The sequence below is a fragment of the Erythranthe guttata genome, chromosome 12 (assembly GCF_056151865.1).
Source record: "Erythranthe guttata isolate IM_541 chromosome 12, IM_541, whole genome shotgun sequence".
Classification (NCBI taxonomy): domain Eukaryota; kingdom Viridiplantae; phylum Streptophyta; class Magnoliopsida; order Lamiales; family Phrymaceae; genus Erythranthe; species Erythranthe guttata.
The window spans coordinates 7,813,909-7,834,342 of NC_142544.1; the positions used below are offsets into that span (position 1 = coordinate 7,813,909).

The 20,434-nt window shown below is 29.9% G+C and overlaps 1 protein-coding gene and 2 long non-coding RNA genes across 3 annotated transcripts; 2 read left to right on the forward strand and 1 right to left on the reverse strand.

Moving 5' to 3' along the window:
• Positions 1–4,781: 4,781 nt before the first annotated feature.
• Positions 4,782–5,873, reverse strand: LOC105965764 (uncharacterized). The gene has a single exon (XM_012990328.2). It carries the CDS (start codon positions 5,871–5,873, stop codon positions 4,782–4,784), a length of 1,092 nt encoding a protein of 363 aa, XP_012845782.2.
• A 7,397-nt stretch (positions 5,874–13,270) lies between these two features.
• LOC148766368 (uncharacterized) lies at positions 13,271–14,885 on the forward strand. The gene is made up of 2 exons (XR_016035010.1): positions 13,271–13,537; positions 14,360–14,885. It is a non-coding gene; the product is annotated as an uncharacterized LOC148766368 (long non-coding RNA).
• A 1,903-nt stretch (positions 14,886–16,788) lies between these two features.
• LOC105971581 (uncharacterized) lies at positions 16,789–20,136 on the forward strand. Its single transcript, XR_001174075.2, has 4 exons — positions 16,789–16,901; positions 18,797–18,874; positions 19,004–19,078; positions 19,875–20,136. It is a non-coding gene; the product is annotated as an uncharacterized LOC105971581 (long non-coding RNA).
• The last annotated feature ends 298 nt before the right edge of the window (positions 20,137–20,434 follow it).

Consider the following 20,434-nt stretch of genomic DNA (forward strand, 5'->3'; position numbering starts at 1 on the left):
GATATGGATGCTTAGCTAACAAAGCCGATCGATTTTAAACTACTGATTTCGACTATCCTTTCGTTGACTAAGCAAATTGTGTGATGAACACAAGACTCGTTCGACAAACGTACACGAGAAACATTATAAGAGCTACTAAGTGTGGTATACAGAATATCGGCACCTTTTTTTTTTTTGTATGGAAACAGTGACAATTGTAAATGTAGTAAAATTTTGATCCTCAAATAAACTACTTTAATTTGCAGGTGATTCAGAACAAAGTCTTGGTATCCAAACACAACCTTAGCTAGTGTCACATAATTTTTATCATATTTTTATTCGGAAAAAGAAAATCAAATTTTTTATTCAGATATAGGTTTATGGAAAATTACAGCCACCCCTGAGATAAGGTCAAATTAGAGAAACCCTCTCATATTTGGGTAATTACAATCACTCCACTAGTAGAAAATGACTTTTTACTACAACCATTAATTGTAGCAAAAAGTGCTAAATTCGTAGTAAAAAAGTTTTTGCTACACATTTGCTACGAATTTGCGCCGCAGCATATACGGGCGTGTGTTAAGTGTATATTTTTACATCTAATCATACCTTTTAATTGGAGCTTTTGGTGTATTTTATTGGTAATTGGTGCTTAAGTGTTTATTTATTGTATTTTAGGTACAAATTGAAGAATTGAATAAATAGAGGGTCAAAACTGCAATTTGGAGAAAATATGAGCGAAAAGTGAAGAAGTAAAAAATCTGAAGAACAAGAGCCCAGACGGCCGTCCGAGAAATACGCATGGAATTCGGACGGCCGTCCGAATATTTTTCTTGGAAGAACAAAGTCTCTGGAATTGAGACGGCCGTCTGGAGTTTGAACTGCAAATCCAGACGACCGTGCAAGAAGACGTAGAGGCGCTGTTGGCCGAAAAACCTACACGCAAGTGCACGTATCGTACAAGTAATAAAGTGGATTTTTAAAGTCCAAGTATCGATCCCACAGAGAATATTTAATTATCTAATCCTAGAAGCTAAATTCTACGAATTGTCTTCAAGCCCACCCTACACAATCGAATTTGGAAAAGATTAACTAAATTAAACTAAATTAAAGCAATTAAAAAGATAAAAACAAGAAAGCAATTTAAACACGAAGATTAATCAAAGTAGACAAGCCTAGGATTTTATTCTTCCCCCTATGTGATTATTACTCCCCCAATTCCTTCAATTATGCAAGCAATTAACGCGGATTATTAACCTGATATGCTAAAATAATCATAACCCGCTTCCGCGTGTATTACGATTCTAATACTCTAGATTCATTTACTATATTCCTATGCAATTAATTCTACAACACATCATTAAGCACAAATTTCAATAATGGCTACCTAAGAGATTAACTATATTCATATGTTAATACCACAAAGGCTCTTCTACCACAGTTCTAATTATTAACCCGATCTTCCGATTCATGCGATTAACAATAACATAAAAGCACATAAGGTGATCCAATTCATGCACTTAATAAAACAAGTAGGAGAAATAATCCGGAATTAAAACTTGTATAAAATCATAGAATTGGGTTAATAAATCCCACATAGGGTTCCAAATAAAATCTTAGAATCTAAAGATTTAGCTACTCGTAGTTCTTATGATAAAGAAAATAAAATAAATAAATTAAATAAGAAAAACTATGCTTCAATCTTCGTTGATCTTGAATTTGGGTCCAAAGATTGATCCCCAATTGTGTGCTTGTCTTGGTCTTATATAGGGTGGAAAATTTGGAGAAGAAGATAGTTTCCTTATGCAATTAGGATTCTTTTACTGTGCCTTTTCGTCATCTCGGACGGCCGTCCCGAATTTTGTACTAAAACTCGGATGGTCGTCCCAAAACCAGGGGCAGCTTCTGCTTCTCAGACGGCCGTCCCAGTTTTAAGTGTAAATCTGGGACGGCCGTCCCATGCTATACATCTTCAAATTTTTTATTTTTTCACTTTTGGCCTATATTTTCTCCAAAATTGCAGTTTTGACCCCATACTTTCCAATTCTTCAATTTGTACCTAAAATACAATAAATCAACTTTTTAAGCATCAATTATCGTTAAAACACACCAAAAGTTCAAATAAAAAAGTACGATAAAGTGTAAAAATATACACTTAGCGCCGTAAAGGAATTCTAATTGCACAACAAAACTACCTTATTCTCCAAGTTTTCCACCCTATACAAGACCAATTCAAGCTCACAATTGGGGATCCATCATTTAGGCAATTTCAAGAGCAAAGAAGCAATAACGAAGACGAAGGATTCGAAGATTCCAAGCATAGATTTATCGTCTACGATTTATTTTACTTGCATTTTTACTTTAATCATGAGTAGCTCATTCGTTTATTTCTAGGATTTTATTACGAACTCTATGTGGGATTTATGAACCCAATTCTATGATTTTATGCAATTTTTAATTCCGGATTATTTCTTCTACTTGTTTTATTAAGTGCGTGAAACTGGCCACTTTATGTGCTTTTATGTTATTGTTAATCGCATGAATCGGAAGATCATGTTAATAATTAGAACTATGGTAGAAGAGGCTTTGTGGTATTAACATAGGAATATAGTTAATATCTTAGGTACCCATTATTGAGATTTATGCTTAATGATGTGTTCTAGAATTAATTGCGTATGAATACAATAATTGAATCTAGAATATTCGAATCTTAATACACGCGGAAGCGGGTTATGATTAATTTAGCATCTCAGGTTAGTAATTCGATTTAATATACTTGCATAATTGAAGGAATTGGGGGATTAATAATCACATAGGGGGAGAATAAAATCATAGGCTTGCTTACTCTAATTAAATCTTAGTTTTTTTTGCTTTCGTGCTCTTGTCTTTTTAATTTGCTTAAATTGCTTTAGTTAGTTTAGTATAATTGTTCATCTTTCGACTGTTTAGGGTGGGCTTGATAATAATTGTTAGGATTTAGCGTGTAGGATTAGATAATTAAATATTCTCTGTGGGATCGATACTTGGACTTAAAAATCCACTTTATTACTTGTACGATACGTGCACTTGCGTGTAGGTATTACAGCCAACAACATGATAAAAACTTTGCTTCGGTAAACGGCCAAAGCAAATATTTTTTTGTTACGATAAATCCCACTACGACTCCAAGATTGTCCTGTAGTAAATGGTACATTTTGTTACGTTTTTTTATCGTAACAGAAAAATTCGTAGTAAGAGGTCATTTTTCTACTAGTGCCCTCAACTATGAATCTTCTAACACGTTCACCATGGTGGTGTCAATTTTAGTGGAAACTTCTAGATAATGTGGAATATACTCAAATTTGTATTCATTTTATCTCATCCGAGCTTCACATTTTGAAACAAGATGATCACAAGATGTGTCTCTTGGCTTGTAAGTATCAGATTGTGGTGCATCAGAAAATACATTTGTGCACAAAACAAGTACAAACTAGAAGAACCTTTCACTAAACCTAAAAGATTATGTTAAAATTAACACCATAAGAGTGAACGTGTAAGAAGATTCATAGTTGGAGAAGTGATTGTAATTACCCAAATATGAGAGGTTTTTTTGCAATTTGACCTTACGGGTGACCGTAATTTACCCTAATTTTTTTTTCTCTCTCTACCTATATTATTGGTACGTAGTAAATAAAACGTCTTGTAATTCTTCTAATTATTACTCGATCAACACTTCATCTCTTCCTTCTAATAAATATATAAATAACTTAAAAGTAATTCGTATTCAAACTCATGAATAATTAGATGGAAATATGAATATGTATAAACTAGAAGCAAGAACAAACATCAATGGAAATAAAATCAATATTCAATTAAATTTCAAGAAACTCCGAACATACATAATAATCGAATATTCAATTAACTAAGAGAAGAATAAAATTTACACAAAATATCCCCTTAATTAATTCTTCCAACTCATCCTTAATTCCATAAGTAGTAGTAGTAGTTCATGACAATTCTTCTTCGATCCTTTCTCTCTCTAACTTTATCCTTTTATTTTCAAAATCTTTTCTTTCTTCATTAGAACCCTTGTGTTGCAGTTGATGTTTGGCTTTGAAGATTGTGTAACATTTCTTCGACGTTCGATGAAGACATAATCGAAGCAGCAGCATGCTGCCTTTGTTTAACAAATTAAATTTGTATCTTTGTTGAACGAGATAGATATGGAGAAATAATAAGGAATTAAACTTTCGCTTTATGACAAGACTATATATTTTACTAGGGTTTGGAATATTTAAGGAAATTACTTATTAGTTATTACACAAGGAACGATAAAAGAAGGGGATGAGTTGTTTTATAGGGTTTTCATAAAATTATTTACTAATCCTTCCTTTTACCATAATGTTCCTATATGGTAATTATTATTATTACTATTATTATTTTTTCTTAGAAAAAGCCAGCTATTTATTACCGTTGTCACATTTTTTTTTTGAATGATAGATTTGCTGTACAAAAAAGATATTATCTCCTCTCATCCACATATTACCGATTTATTATATATATATATATATATATATATATATATATATATATATATATATATATATATATATATATATATATAAGATAACAAATTTCAAATATAAACAAGAACAAAGAAGAAACATCAAAGGGAAATCAATATTCAATTCAATTTCACAGCAACTTCCGACATACAAAATATTCAATTCAATTATTTGAGAAAATAATATAAATTTTTACATAATTAGAAATCTCTTACATAGAACTAATTACAACGAAACAGCAGATCGAGAGGAACTAAACTAACGAACCTCCCCTTCTTCCAACTCATCCTCGATAACTAGCAGTGCACGATCTTGTTCTTCATCTTCTAAATAATCATCCTCCTTTAGATAGAGGCTGAGTTTCTCGAGAGGGTTTACAACCACACAATTACTAGCAGTAGTAACCTTTCCGTAAAATAGATCGTATGCCGAATCGCCGCACAAACTCTCCAACTCTTTCAACAGATGGGCGTTATCGTCATTTATACTAACGCTTTTTTCCATCTGTTCAAGAGTCATCCTCTCAATCTTGCGTCTCGTCTTCAAATCTTCCTTTTGTGCAGCTCTAAATTCTTCTTCGATTCTTTCTCTCTCTTCATTAGAACCCTTGTGCAATTGTTGCTTGGCTTTCAAGATTGTTTCTGCAAACCGACTTCTCAGCATCGCAGCTCTCATAGAGATATTCAGAGACATTTCTTCTACGTTCGATGTAGACATAATAATCGAAGCAGCAGCAACGCCCTTTATTGAATCCAGTTTTGAATCAGCAACGGAATCTTTTTTCCGTTTTTGGACATTAGCAACAGAAGTACTGGAGGCCGCAGGGGTAGAATCGTCCTTCGAACCAACCCCCACCGTACATGGTTGAATACAAAAACCCTGACCTGTAGACAAATCTTTTTTCAATTTCTTTCGAACACACTGAGTATCAGAATCTTTCTTTCGTTTTCGATCGGCCTCGAATTTTTTCCATCTCTTACAGAAGAGAGAATCCAACTGCTTTGCCAAGTGATGAACTTGGTTCCAACCGGGATTGTACAAGATCGCATTCGCAAAAGTCAGTTTCACATCGTCGAAAAACTTGTCGGCACAAGAGTAAATATTGAGTTTACCCTTTACCGTTCCAAGATCCATAGGTTTGGAAACAATGGAGAAATAATCAGGAATATGTAACTTCACAGGATCAACAGGCTCGCTGAAAACCCATCCAGCAGGGTGATTCATTAATTCTTTTAAAATATTACCGCACTCAACTTTCAATACCGGATCCAACTTCCGATTTTTCCCAACTCGTACCGAAACGTTAATCCTCGTATTTTCACGCATCCTTTTCCTCGTATGCGACAACATTATCTTTGTCGGAAACAAACAACCAGCAGCGTATGTTGAATATATCAGATTATAACGTAACCTGAGAGTTGAGAGAGATTGGAAAGAAAAATAAGGAAAATTCTTGTTTACGACAAGATTATCTATATATATATTACTAGGTTTAAAATATTTAAGGAAATAACTTATTACACAAGGAATTATAAAAGAAGATGAGGAGTCGTTTTTAGGGTTTTCATACAACTATTTTCTTTCCCTCTCCGCTCTATTTGGTAGTTATTTCTTTCATAATTGTTTCTTTCCTTTTTACCGTTATTTTTTTTATGAAACTTCAGCAATTACCGACTTACAGTGGTCATATTCTTTTATTTTTATTTTTGAATGACATATATTATTCTCTCTTCTTAGTTTAAATTTACACTTTTTTTTATTACTATTTATCAAGGTTCTAAATATCAGTTATCGGGTTCGAGGCGGTTAGGGACCGCCACACGATAAATCGGTGTGGCGGCGATTAATCGGAGATATATCGGAAATAAATTGGTTTTTAGATTTAGTGTAATATATTTCTAAATATTATTTTTTAATACTTAAAACGTATAAAAAAAATTGAACTTGATTCTCTCCTCATCGTTTATATAATCTAATCACATTACAAAAGTTTAACATTTAGAACTTGATTCTCTCCTCATCGTTACGTTCTAAATGTTTTTATTTTTAGGGCAGGTTCTTCTTACGGGATCGGTGAGTTTCGGTTTGATTGAAAGAGATAATGGGTTGGAATTGAAAAAAAATAAAAATAAAGATAAACACCCTATTTTCATTGTAATAAAAAATAAATAAATAAATTAGAAAAAAAAAATATTTTCGATGTATCGCTCGAAATTTGACCCGATATATCGGTTTGACCCGCCACATCGGTTTGACCCGCCACAGACCGCCACAAACCGCCTTGGACCGCCTCACCGTCAAAAAACAGATTTTCAAAACCGCACACAAATATCGTAAAGGTTTGTTCCCGCCACCGATATGACGGTCGATATATCGGCCGCCACAACCGATATTTAGAACACTGCTATTTATCACGGTTGTAAAATGTCGGGATGGAGTCCGATGCGGTTAGGCCCTGCATCACGATTAGTACGGCGGTGATCAATTGGGATAAAATAGAAACAGTTCGATTTTTTAAAGTAACATATTGTTAGATACTATTTGTAAATACTCGCAAGTCACAATATATATAAAAAAATATTTAAATATAATTTTATCCCCATGATTTATATATCATACGCACATAATAAAATATTGATAATAGTAAGATCATAATATAATAAAAATCCTACAAAATAAAAATAAATCTAAAATTTTATGCATTCAAAATTATGCTTGAACATTGCAAGCATATATTATTAGGTCCTTCAAAAATAAAAATTAGTATAGACAACATAAACAAAGCATAAATTCATTTTTGATTAAAGACCCTTTCTTATTAACAAAAAAAAAAAAAAAAGTCCGATTTTTGACCGATTTTTTCGAATAAAATTTGACCCGCCTCAAACTACCTCGCAAGCGAAAACCGATTTTTCAAACCTTTAATTTACACCAAAGCCATAAAGGTTTTAGACCATCTCTCCGCCTTGGAGATCGATTAATCGGCCACCTTAACCGATTTTTAGAACACTATTATTTATGTAAGAGCTATTAGTGAGAACCCCTTCTATGATTTGTTAACAAAGATGAGTCTGACCACTTTTCTCTTATTAGTGGGAGACTCACCATTACTTTATTACAAATATACCACTATTAACTACTCAGTATACACTACTAGGGGTGCAAGTTGGAACGGATTTTCCAATTTCCGTCGGTTTCGATCCGAAAAGTTCCGATTTTGGAACAACTTTTTCATTCCGACTTCCGAAATTCCGATTTCCGAAATTTTTCGATTCTTTTGGATTGGAATTAGAATTATATAAAATAAATTTGGGATTTCCGATTTCCGATCCGATTTAGTTCCGAAATTAATTCCGAAAAATTCCGATTTTTTTCCGAAAAAATACACCTATAAATAGTATATAATACTTATTTTCCGAAAAATACACCTATAAGTTTTGTTTTAGGATTTTGACATAATAAATTGTTGTTAGAAGTTTTATTGGATATTATGTTGTGTTTATTTTTATTTATTTTTTTGAACTGACACTTAGTAGTTATTAGTTTTACTTTTATCGACGTGGATGCTCTATTTTCAAAACATTATGAACATCTTATAAAATTTCGGCTAAGTTTTGAAATTTTAAAGCTTATGTGATTTCCGATTTTTTTCCGAAATTCCGAAATTTCCGGGCCTTTTGGAATTGGAATGAACTTTTAGATTCCGAAAAATTTTGAATTGGAATTGGAATTGATTTTGTACTTCCAAATATTTTTGGAAATTTTCCGAAAAGGCTAATTCCGATCCAATCCATCCGACTTTTACCCCTATACACTACTGATGCAGTTTTCATTTTATTATTTTATTATTATTTTTTTTTTTTTTTTTCAATTTTATATTTTTGGTTTACGGTGTTTTTTACGAAAATTAAATATAAAATTTTCAATATCAACTACAAAAGTTCTGAAATCTAAGTATAATTTCATTTTTTTTCCAGAATCAACAATAAAAATGTGGTAACCAAGTACAAAATGTTGGTGTTCACTATAAAATTGGAAATATCTGTACATATATTTTCTTCTTCTTTTTTATACCTTTTTCTATACAAGTATAATATTAAAAATATGCTAATTTAGTTTTTGTTAAAGTCCTAAAATTTCAAACTTCATTAACCCCCAAAACCGTTTGATTCTAAAAATCTTAAAACCATTATCGATGTCAAAATCCTATACACCCATCCAAAATCATGTGTCGGTTCCGGTTCTTAAACCGGTCAACTCGATATGCATCAATCCTGAATTTGGTTCTATATTTTAAAAACATCTATTATTTTATTGATATTAATATATTGTATGATACATAATTCTCTACATATAGAATAGGGGTGTGGACGAGTTAGTACGGTTCGGTTTTTGCGAAAAGCCAAAGATGTACCGATAATTTTGGTTTTTCTCATTTTAGAAACCAAACATGTCGTGATTTTTTTGATTCGGAGCCAATTGGTTTTTCAGTTTTTGGTTTACGATTTTGAAAATATCAATTCGGTTTATTTTTTATTTCGGTTCAGGTCGATTCGCACTAAACCGGTATTTGATTAACTTGGAATTTGGTATTTTGATCACGTTTGTTTGAAGATTAACAAATAAATAACTCTCTGAAAATTCGAACAAGATAAAAACCATTTGGTATTATGAATTTAGAATTCCTCCTCCAAATCCCTCCATCCAAATACACCCTTAAATAAATTAAGACCATTTGGTTGGATGTTAAAAGTTAGTGAAGTTAGCAAAAATAAAAACTATGGGGATGTTTGGTTATGTTTCCAATGGGAATTTCTAGTTTTCAAAATTTCTGATGGAAAAAGTAGTTTATTGGTTTTTGTGTAGAAAATGGGAATATGTTTGGATGAAGGGGTATTTTTAGTTTTATGTAGGTGTAGAAATGAGAATATGTTTGGTTGTGGTGAATTTTCTCTACGAAAGTACGTGCAAAAGTAGAATATAATGATTGAGGATGATGATAATGATTATTATTATTATTATTATTATTATTATTATTATTATTATTATTATTATTATTATTATTATTATTATTATTATTATTATTATTATTATTATTATTATTATTTATTATTTTTATTATTATTATTATTATTATTATTATTTATTATTATTATTATTATTATTATTATTATTATTATTATTATTATTATTATTATTATTATTATTATTATTATTATTATTATTATTATTATTATTATTATTATTATTATTATTATTATTATTATTATTATTATTATTATTATTATTATTATTATTATTATTATTATTATTATTATTATTATTATTATTATTATTATTATTATTATTATTATTATTATTATAAATATTATTATTATTATTATTATTATTATTATTATTATTATTATTATTATTATTATTATTATTATTATTATTATTATTATTATTATTATTATTTTTATTATTATTATTATTATTATTATTATTATTAGTATTATTATTATTACTATTATTATTATTACTATTACTATTATTACTATTATTAGTGTTATTATTATTACTATTACTATTACTATTATTATTATTATTACTATTACTATTACTTTATTATTATTATTATTATTATTATTATTATTATTATTATTATTATTATTATTATTATTATTATTATTATTATTATTATTATTATTATTATTATTATTATTATTATTATTATTATTATTATTATTATTATTATTACTATTATTATTACTATTAGTATTAGTATTAGTATTAGTATTACTATTACTATTACTATTATTATTATTATTATTATTATTATTATTATTATTATTATTATTATTATTATTATTATTATTATTATAATAATAACCATCTACGATCAGATCCTTTCTGAACTCCCCTATGACTGCTATCAAAGAGAAGCTTTTTCCTAGACTCTAGTTGCAGGTCTTGGCTTTCGGAATTCTTAGGGGAAAGAAAGCTTCAAGAAGTAGAAGCTTCCTGGCAAAGCTTCAAACAAAGAGGTTGGGCTGTTCACTTCATTGATTTGATTTCACTTTACTTAAGATTCAAGATAGGGGCCGGGCGGGCAGTGAAGGCTCATTTAGTAGACAGCGAGCGAGCAGCAAGCACCTACTCCTATCAAATTATTATTATTATTATTATTATTATTATTATTATTATTATTATTATTATTATTATTATTATTATTATTATTATTATTATTATTATTATTGTTGTTATTATTATTATTATTATTATTGTTGTTATTATTATTATTATTGTTATTATTATTATTATTATTGTTATTATTATTATTATTATTATTATTATTATTATTATTATTATTATTATTATTATTATTAGAAGAAGAAGAAGAAGAAGAAGAAGAAGAAGAAGAAGAAGAAGAAGAAGAAGAAAGAGAAATTGGGAGGAGAGAGAATGTAGATAATGAGGAGAGAGAAATGAGAGGAGAGAGAGTGTAAATATTAATGAGGAGTGATGAATATAAGGAGAGAGAAATGAGTTGGTGGAATAAAATATATAGGTTAGTAGGTTTTAGTAGGTTTGGAAATTGAAAAAAATATGAATAGTGTATTTTCAATAGAAATTTGAGAAGAGAAAATGGGATTTTTTGGATAAAATTATCAAACAAACATGATCTCAGTTTTATGAATAGTATAAAACTGGAAATGGGTTTTGGAAATAGAAACAAACGTCCCCTATGAGTTTAACATCATGCGATTCATTCCTCAAGGTAAAACAAGACTAGAGAAATAAGGGGGAAAATAGTATTTGTCCAAAGATATCAAAATGACGTTGTGAAAAAAGAAAGTATTTGCACTATTTAAGAAAATTACTTGCTTAACAAGGAACGATAAATTTTTTTAGGTAAATTCAGCAATTACAGTTGTCATAAGGCTTTTTTTTTTTTTTGAATGATAGGCTTGCTGTAAAAATAAATTCTCTAATGTCATATGTTTTGCCGATATACATTATTCTATCTTCACTTTAATTATTTTTTTTTATTTTAAATTAACATTTTTTTTACCGGTTTATTAAGGTAAAATGGTCGTATTTACCAGTTTATTAAGGTTTTTTTAGGTTTAATATCACGTTATAAACTCTATCTTAAGCAAAACGGCTCGACAAAGAAAACGCATGAGCATAGCTCATGATTTACGTCAGCTTTCGGTGGTTCGACATCGTTTGACTCCTAAAATTCATTTTTTGCTACTTTAGGAAAGTTTTATGAAATTTATATCAATTGATAGAAACATCAGATATGATTTCGCTAGTTGTGTTTTTTTTTTTTTCTAAAATTACGAGATCTATTAGAATTAGGTTTTAACACATTTTTTTAAATGGTGGTTTTTTTAGTTTATTAAAGTTTTTGAATTTTAATAGCACGTTAAAAACTCTATCCCAAGCAAAACGGCCCAACAAACAAAATTCATTAGCATATTTTTTTGTCTTTTTTTTTTTGAGTGATAGGCTTGCAGTAAAAGGAAATTCTCTCACGTCATCTATGTTTTACACCGATATATATTATTCTATCTTCACTTTCAATATTTTTAGTTTAAATTTACTCTTTTCTTTTTTTTACTATTTTTATAGGGGCGACTAGAGAGAAACCCTTCTAGCTTTTTTTAAAAAGGATGGATCTGGTTTGTTAAGGGATGGTCTATCGGTTGAAGTCAAAGAGCTTAGTGTCAACTGACCAAAGTTCGAATCATATTGCCAACGGTTGCTAGGTCGAGCTTATCACATATGGTTAGTTTAGTGTGGTTTGCACCTCTCATATTGTTTGCAAGATATTATACGAGAGTGTAGATTTACTCAGTGTATCTCTCAATATACATATATTTAAACATGTTTTCGGTCAACGGTAGCATTTGAGCTTGAGGGGAGACAAATACAATCTGACGTTTCTCTTGTACATTCAGTAGTAATGAACCATAATCAATTGTGAATTAAAATTTGTATTATTTCTATTAAAAAATTAGTATGCAATAAATATTTTAGAAAATATATCATGAATAAATGTAATTACTGTGCAATATTTGCATTTTTTTTTTTGGATTTATCCGGATGTGAGTTGTATTTTGTCAAACTGAATAGAAGAACTTCTTAGGAACATTGTTAGAAAAATTGAAAGGAGCACGACATTGAGAAATATACTAAATAAAATGAAAGTTGTGAGAGTGAATTGATGAAGATTGGGTTGGAGGTATTTATAAATGAAAATAGTATCTGAGACTTGACAAATTTTTCAAACATCAAACTTCAAAAAATTTCAAAATTCAATCTTTCTTTTAAAGAACAAAGTTTGTACCGTATTGTTTTTTGTATTTTTCAAAATTTATTATATATATTTATTATTAGTGGAATTTTTATATTAATAACAATGAATATGCAAATTACTAATTTATTAAACATTTTTTTATATAACGATTATAATATTTTACACTTCGTTTTTCAACTATATAGATTTATGGTTAGTATAATTTTAAGGGGCTTTAAGATATGCATCCCCAGTGGGAAAACTTATAAGATGCTACACCCAAGTCTATAAAATCATTTACCTCATATCCTTTTGTGAAATTGTGCCTATAATACCCTTAAGGTGATATTAACGCCGTTTATTTTGGTATTTGGCAAGGTGAAATTAAATTCCACCAATCTCGCCATTAGTAATCTATAAGATCCTATTTTCCCAAATCACACATTAACCGTATCATAATCCAACCCTGCCCCCCACTCCCCCAGTTTAGGGTCTCGTTTCTCTCGTTCTCTACTGCACATCGGCGGCGAGCACCCTCATAGCAGCATAAAAAATCAAATTGTCAGGCATCGTTTACTCCTATGGATATCTATTACAAGTAGCATATCAAGTCAGTTTTGGTTTTGTTTGATTTTATTTAAAATAAAAAATTAGGGTTCTTACAAAATCAAATAAGCAGGGGAGATGCGGATGAAGGGGCAGCATGACATAAATGCGCTTGATCTTGGTACGATTCAACACATATATATTTTGTTGTTTGCTTTTGCCTAAATCTTTGGGTAACTATGAATTCCACCCACAACAAAAAATGTCTGGGCGCGTAAAATATTTTTGTGATTTTATTTTGTAATTCGTTATTTGGTAATCGTAGTATGTATTCTGCATTTTTTTGTTTTGATGTGTGAGTGTCGTTGTATATTTTGTTAATGTTCTGAATTGTGTGATTATTGCTAGTTGTTGTACATAGACTCTATATTTCTATGGTAGCCTGTAGACTGACAATTCTATTTGTATGGCAATTTATGGATTGATACATGTATTTCTATAGTAGTCTATAAACTGCCAATTGTATATAATTTTTTGTAGTCATGTTGTTGTGTGATTCATTCTTTTTTGCTGACCGATGTTGCTGACCTATAAAACAGTTGATATTATATGATTGTCTAGGTAATTGATATAGCTTGCCTCCAAATGGTGCATCACCTAACTGGCATCAATTGGTAATGTGAACAAATATACACATTTTGTGCACCCACAATGTGACAGAGATGATATATAGCTACATGTTTAGCTAATTTGTAAGTTTACTGTTAATGGAGGGTGTATATGAGCTCTATATGCATATGTAATTATCTGTATAATCAATGTAGTACTGTGGTATTCTATGGGTACTGTGATAGTCTATGTTTGTCTATCAATTAGAAATATTCAAATTTCCTAATAAAAAGCTACTGATTATACCATTGAGTGGTATGTGTACTTTTTTTTTTTATCTTCACCCACACATTTAACTTTCATGACAAGTAAATATGGTTCGTTAAATTTGCAGGAGAGGCCATGAATGTTGCGTGAAGAACGTGAAATAAAGGTGGTTACATATCTCAATTCAAGTATAACTTGACGTCTACCGTGACTTCCTTCGAATTACATACACTGATATTTTAAATTCTATAAATAAAACGCATAAAACATATGTGGAAAAAACTGCAAAAGTAACGGGGCTATAAGAGATTCCAATCGACAAACCGTTGACGGTTGAAATTAGTCAAACAATAGAAAGTTGGTTCCAACGATTGTGGTGTAATGGTGCTCTACATCATTAGGGAATATTTTCTTCAGATGCCATTGGATATCAAAGAAGCAGATGATGATATTACAGATATGAGAAAGAACATTGTAGAACATCTTTTGAATTACAAGATCAATTGAGCAATACAGTAGTCTCATTTTGTTTTGTCTTGTGTACGCAACTCCGTTTGGAAAAATGACATTTTTATTGTTGGCGTGTAAACATAATTATGGTTATTAACTCTAGTGTTTGGGTAAAATATTCGAAACAAGTTGGTCGCTGTTGACATTATGTCTTATTTATATATTATTGTTTTTATTTTGTATAAGTACCTTTGGTCATAGTTCAACATAGTTTTTTTATACATTTGGTTTCATTCACTACTTCACAGAAAAATGAATGTACCAAGTAAAGATTGTTGTACACAGACTCGTATTCAATATCACAAATGTTGAACTATACTATAATATAATGTATTCATCTATGGTATCCTACAGATTACTGAAGATACTTTGTATTTGCGCAATGAATGATAAAAGTGAACCATCCTTGGGAGAATACAGTACTGGAAGATGATTTCAAAATACTTAAACCAATCTCATATTCAATATCTCAATATTGAACTATATAGTATGCTATGATATACTGTATTCATCTATAGTATCCTATAGCATTAACTCAAATACAAATAATCATTGTGCACGTTTCCTTGTTGTGATTCCCACACTGGTTACATCGGCTACACTTCATCATCCTGAACACATTCCCCCTTCTTGAAACAATCATTTTCGTTTTCAGACTACCACGTTTACACTGGTAATCATGAGGACCATTGACAGCTAAAGGAAGGTCAACATCACGTCTCCAGAAGGGGTATATCGCTTAAGCATAACTTTGTTTGTACGAGGAAACAGGAAAGTAGTCATCCCCTCCTATGCTCTATTCCTGTATAATCATCATCCTAAAACACAACCACATCCACAATAAATTTCTCCAGGTTATTGTATACAACAACTTGTATGCAACGTCTACAAATAATCACTCATAATCCTAACAAATAATCATATAAATAATATGCGTAATGAACAATTATTACAATATCTTATAAAAAAATAATACAAACATAATATGTCTAAATGATACTACAAATTACATTAAGATGACTATATAATATTAGTCTAAACACAATGACATGCACAACGAAGCAGATCCAAGGTTTATACTATGCTACATTGGGTGAAATACATCGGGTAGATCTTTATCATTTATATACATACAAAAACACACACCCACATTGGCGTGTGTAAATTAACGGTAAAAAATCACTCGGTGTAACCGTCATCGGGTGTAGCATAGAAATAACCGCATATCCAGGTTCCTATATATATATAAAACAACTTGTAAACAAAATCTACTAATAATCGCTCCTAATCCTTAAACTAATCATATAATTGTATAAACAAACAACACATAGACATATATGTAAACTATAATAGACTATGAATATTTGGCAGACATGAAGATGACTATAATATACTACTATGTCCTATTATTCTAACACCAACAACAAATTTTAAGGTTATGTATACACTCGACTATATAAGCATTCACATCAAATAACTCAGACATGAAATTTGCAATTTGCAAACACAGATACAATTCGCAAACACAGATACGATCGATAATAAATCATTAATAATATCAATATGTAAACATAATTCAAATCTTAGCAAAAATTCAAAGAGCCTAGAAGATGCACTTCGAGTCACTCAGTAAACCATACAAATTCGATATTTGCACATCAAATTCCTCAAAATTAATATCAAAATTCACTACAGGAATACATACTTTTTATAGCATATTATTATAGCGTTTTTTATTAGGTGCTATTGTTTCGTTTTTAAATTTTTAATCACTTGAAAGAACCGCTATAATACTTTATAATTATCGGCAATCCTAAACATAAAATAAAACGCTATAATAACGTGTTAAAATTTTTAGCCGGCAAAAATATTTATTCTCCCAGTATCCTAAAACGAATAAGTTTTAGAATATTAAAAAAAAAAAAATAGGTTTAATTTGACTTTTCAATTGGGCCATCGTTCTCTTTTCATCAATTCATCTTCCCTCTACAGAATTTTCTTTAACCGAACTTCACCAGCCAAAAAACCTAATTCTAAATCATCACATCGCTTTTCTGAAAATCGATTTGTTGAAACTCTTCACCAGGATACGCTATTGGAGAAAACAAAGAGGCCCTGTTGCGACTGTATCTCAACAGTAGGGGACGAATATCATACAAGTAATTACACGGTTCTCTCTTCTATTTTTGTATTTCTAATTCAATTCTTCAAAATCAGGCTATGGATGCTTCAATTTGTATGTATTTTTTTTATATGTTACTGATTCTTGCATTATGCCCACACTTGTGAAATAGCATTGGACTTTTTTTTGTAAGTTTGTGATTCTTTGCCCAGGCTTAGGAAAGGGGCAGACTTAAATGATTTGGATTGTGTTTTTAATTTTTTAATGATTCATGTATTATTGAGAATTTGGTGTGTTGAGAATTGAGTAGTTATATTTCAATTCTTCAAAATCATGCTACGCATACTCCAATTTCTATGGATTTTTTTTTTTATTTTTGATATTTTTATTTTTTTTCCGATTCTTGCATATGCATGCCCAGACTTGGAAAATAACATTGGACCTTTTTTTGTAACTTTGTGATTCTTTTGCCAAGGTTTAGGAAAGGGGCAGACTTTAAATGCTTTGCATTGTGTTTTTAATTTTTTTGTGATCATGCATTATGCACTAATTGCAATATTGAGAATTTGGTGTGTTGAAAATTGATTTTATATAACTTACATAGTGGTGTTTAATTGGGGAAAAAAATATGAACCAAACATGTTTTTTCGGAAAAATATAATGAATGATAAAGCTTATTTAACTACAGTTTTAAAATTTATTTGCAACTAGTGTCAAAGCCTACTTAACTGTTACTTGTTTTGTTTTCTTTTTTTTTTTTGTTTTTTTGGTTTTTTTTTTCATTTTGTAATTCTTATTTCTCTATGTTTCTGTTCTTCACATGAAACGACCGGTCACTTAACTAATATTTTTTTTAATTAGCTTTTGATGCGGATGTAATTATTGCGTGAATCTAAATTTTTTTTCTGATTTATGAGTTCCACTTTCGGACGGATCACATCTGACTCTAAAATTTGCAGATAATCGCATTGATTTTTAGTTTTTGTATATTAATGTTGATTTTCAAAGTTTTTTAGTATTTCACATTGTCCAAAGTTTGTTGAGTTAAATAAGATTTTTATTGTCCTTTGTTGAGTTAAATAAGATTTTTATTGTCCTTCTGTCTCTGGTTTATTGAATCATGACCTGAATTCAATATGTGTGGTCGTTCTCTGCAATTTTGTTTTGGCTACGCTGGGGTATAAACCTCACATTAATTTACTTTGTGAGATTTTATTCATGATGCGACTATGTGTAACATAATTGGTGAATTTAATGAAATACTTGTCAATTCGGATTTAGATTGGTAGATTTTCTTCAAAATTTGGAAATAGCGGCAGTTGTTTGTATCTTTTTTCTCTAAGTAAGTGCAGTTCTATAACTGCTAGACTGTTTTTTCTATAATTAAATTTTAGTTTACAACATGTTATTTCGGATAATGTAGTTTGCACAGAGTACGCTCTGTGAGATATGGAATTATCCGATAAATAATATCGATTACTATAGTTTTATTTGACCTCTGAAGAACATTCCATTTAGAGAATAAAACAATATGACTGCTCTGTTAATAACTATTTGACATTTCTTGAATATTTGGTCTTCAAGCAATAATCTGGAGTCACTCGTAGTAATGACTATTTGACGTTTTTTAATTATGTATTTTAATTAAAGGAACATTGTTGTTTATCTAGAAATTCATTGAGTCATAAGTTGTGGATTGAATTTGCATTGTAACCAGTTTACTAGTGTTTTAATTGCTTGGTGCTGAGAAATTTGTATGTGACATAGTATGAAGTTTCATTCTGTATGTTGCTTAAAGTGTGGCAATTTATTTTTTATGTTGGTTCAGTTTCATATGTATTTATCATGTTGGTTCTGTATGTGTTTTAAATTTATACAGTGATTAATTAAGCTTTCATTTTAAAGGTTTTTTTTTTTTTGATAAAGATAAAGGATTTAATCTCATAGTGGAAACTTTATCAAATCAAGGCTGCTAAAATAAGATTGGCGGCAATTTGTTTTGCAACTCAGGTACATAAGTGCCATGTGTGTCTTTTATTTCATATATATATGATTGTGATAGCTAACAAACTGTCTCTTTATTCTTTAGTTTTGTAAAGATTCTAATTTCATTTAAATATTTTTTCTTCAATCCATTAGTGCTCGGTGAAGGGAATCTGATTTGGAAACATTTACTTGGAATCGTTGGTGATAGTAAGGCCGCTTTCTTGAACGGTTAGCACCTATTTCACCTATGTAATTGGTTATTTATATACAAATTTGTTGCAAATGATTTTTTATTTTATCATTGTTGATGCAAATTGATACTGGTTTTGGTTTTAGCTTAGTTTTTTGTTATGGCAATCTGATATTGTCGTTGCTTACATTGATAATTGTGTATTTTATTTTGTAATTTTCTTTGATTTTCTTAAATACTAACTAGTTGTTTTCAACTTGATTTTTTTAGAATTTAGTTGTGTAAGTTGTACTTGGAACATGATGTATGATAAAGGTTTGGTGCACCTTAACAGGTAGAGTTATATAGGGGTCCATTTGGATGGAGGGATTTGAAGGAGAGATTTCAAATCCATAATAACAAATCCCTCAAACTTGTTTGGATTGAGGGATTTGGGGATGAATTTCAAATCCACACCCCTCCTTTTTAGTTGTTTATGGAGCAATTGGGGTGGATTTCAAATGACTCCAAATTGGAGTCATTTCAAATCCATTCCCCAAATCAAATCCTCCTCCAAATCCCTCCATCCAAACGCACTCTAGGAGAAAACAGTAGAAAGTGAAGAAGAAAATCTTTCATCTCCTCTGGTAAAAAAATGTGTGTATGTTATATATATATATATATATATATATATATATATATATATATATATATATATATATATATATATATATATATATATATATATATATATATATATATATATATATATATATATATATATATATATGATGAATTATTTATATATGGGCATCTAATATTCATCTTTCTCAATTTATATGTTTGATTTCTTAGAGTGTCAACACCAATAATGTAATAAAAAGTGCAAGTTATTGGATGTTTGTGGATCTGGTCAAATTGTTGCAGAAGGACGATGGTCCTCAAATGATCCGAGTCAAGTTGTTCATTTTGTTCCATTGGGTCCTAATGCTACGAGAGTTTGAGTAGAAACTGCAAAAGTCCCAGCCGCGTCTCTCTGGAGATCTACATCTGAGATGGAATTCATTGAAGATGCCATAGGAACTACAGTAGCATGGCGTTATATTTAAGAGTACCGGTAAGTGATTAGACTCTCTCTATTCTAAGTTTAATTTTTTTCTCCAATCACGTATTGTACTTAATTTGATATTGTCATCGAAATTGTAATTTATGGATTGCAAATCGAATGATTCACTTGATTTAGTTAAATGTCCTCTATCTCTTTCTTTGTATTACTTTACAAGTACAATATATTTATTTTTTTCAATTATTCTTACAGGAAATGGAAGGAGAAAATAGAGAAAAGTAAACATGGGGAGTCACTAGCCTTTTGGGGAGCCAAATGTTAGAGTAAAATATTTTTTATTGTTTATTTT

Excerpts from the sequence above, each read along its gene's own strand:
- LOC105965764 (XM_012990328.2), bottom strand. The coding sequence starts at position 5,873 with ATGTTGTCGCATACGAGGAAAAGGATGCGTGAAAATACGAGGATTAAC.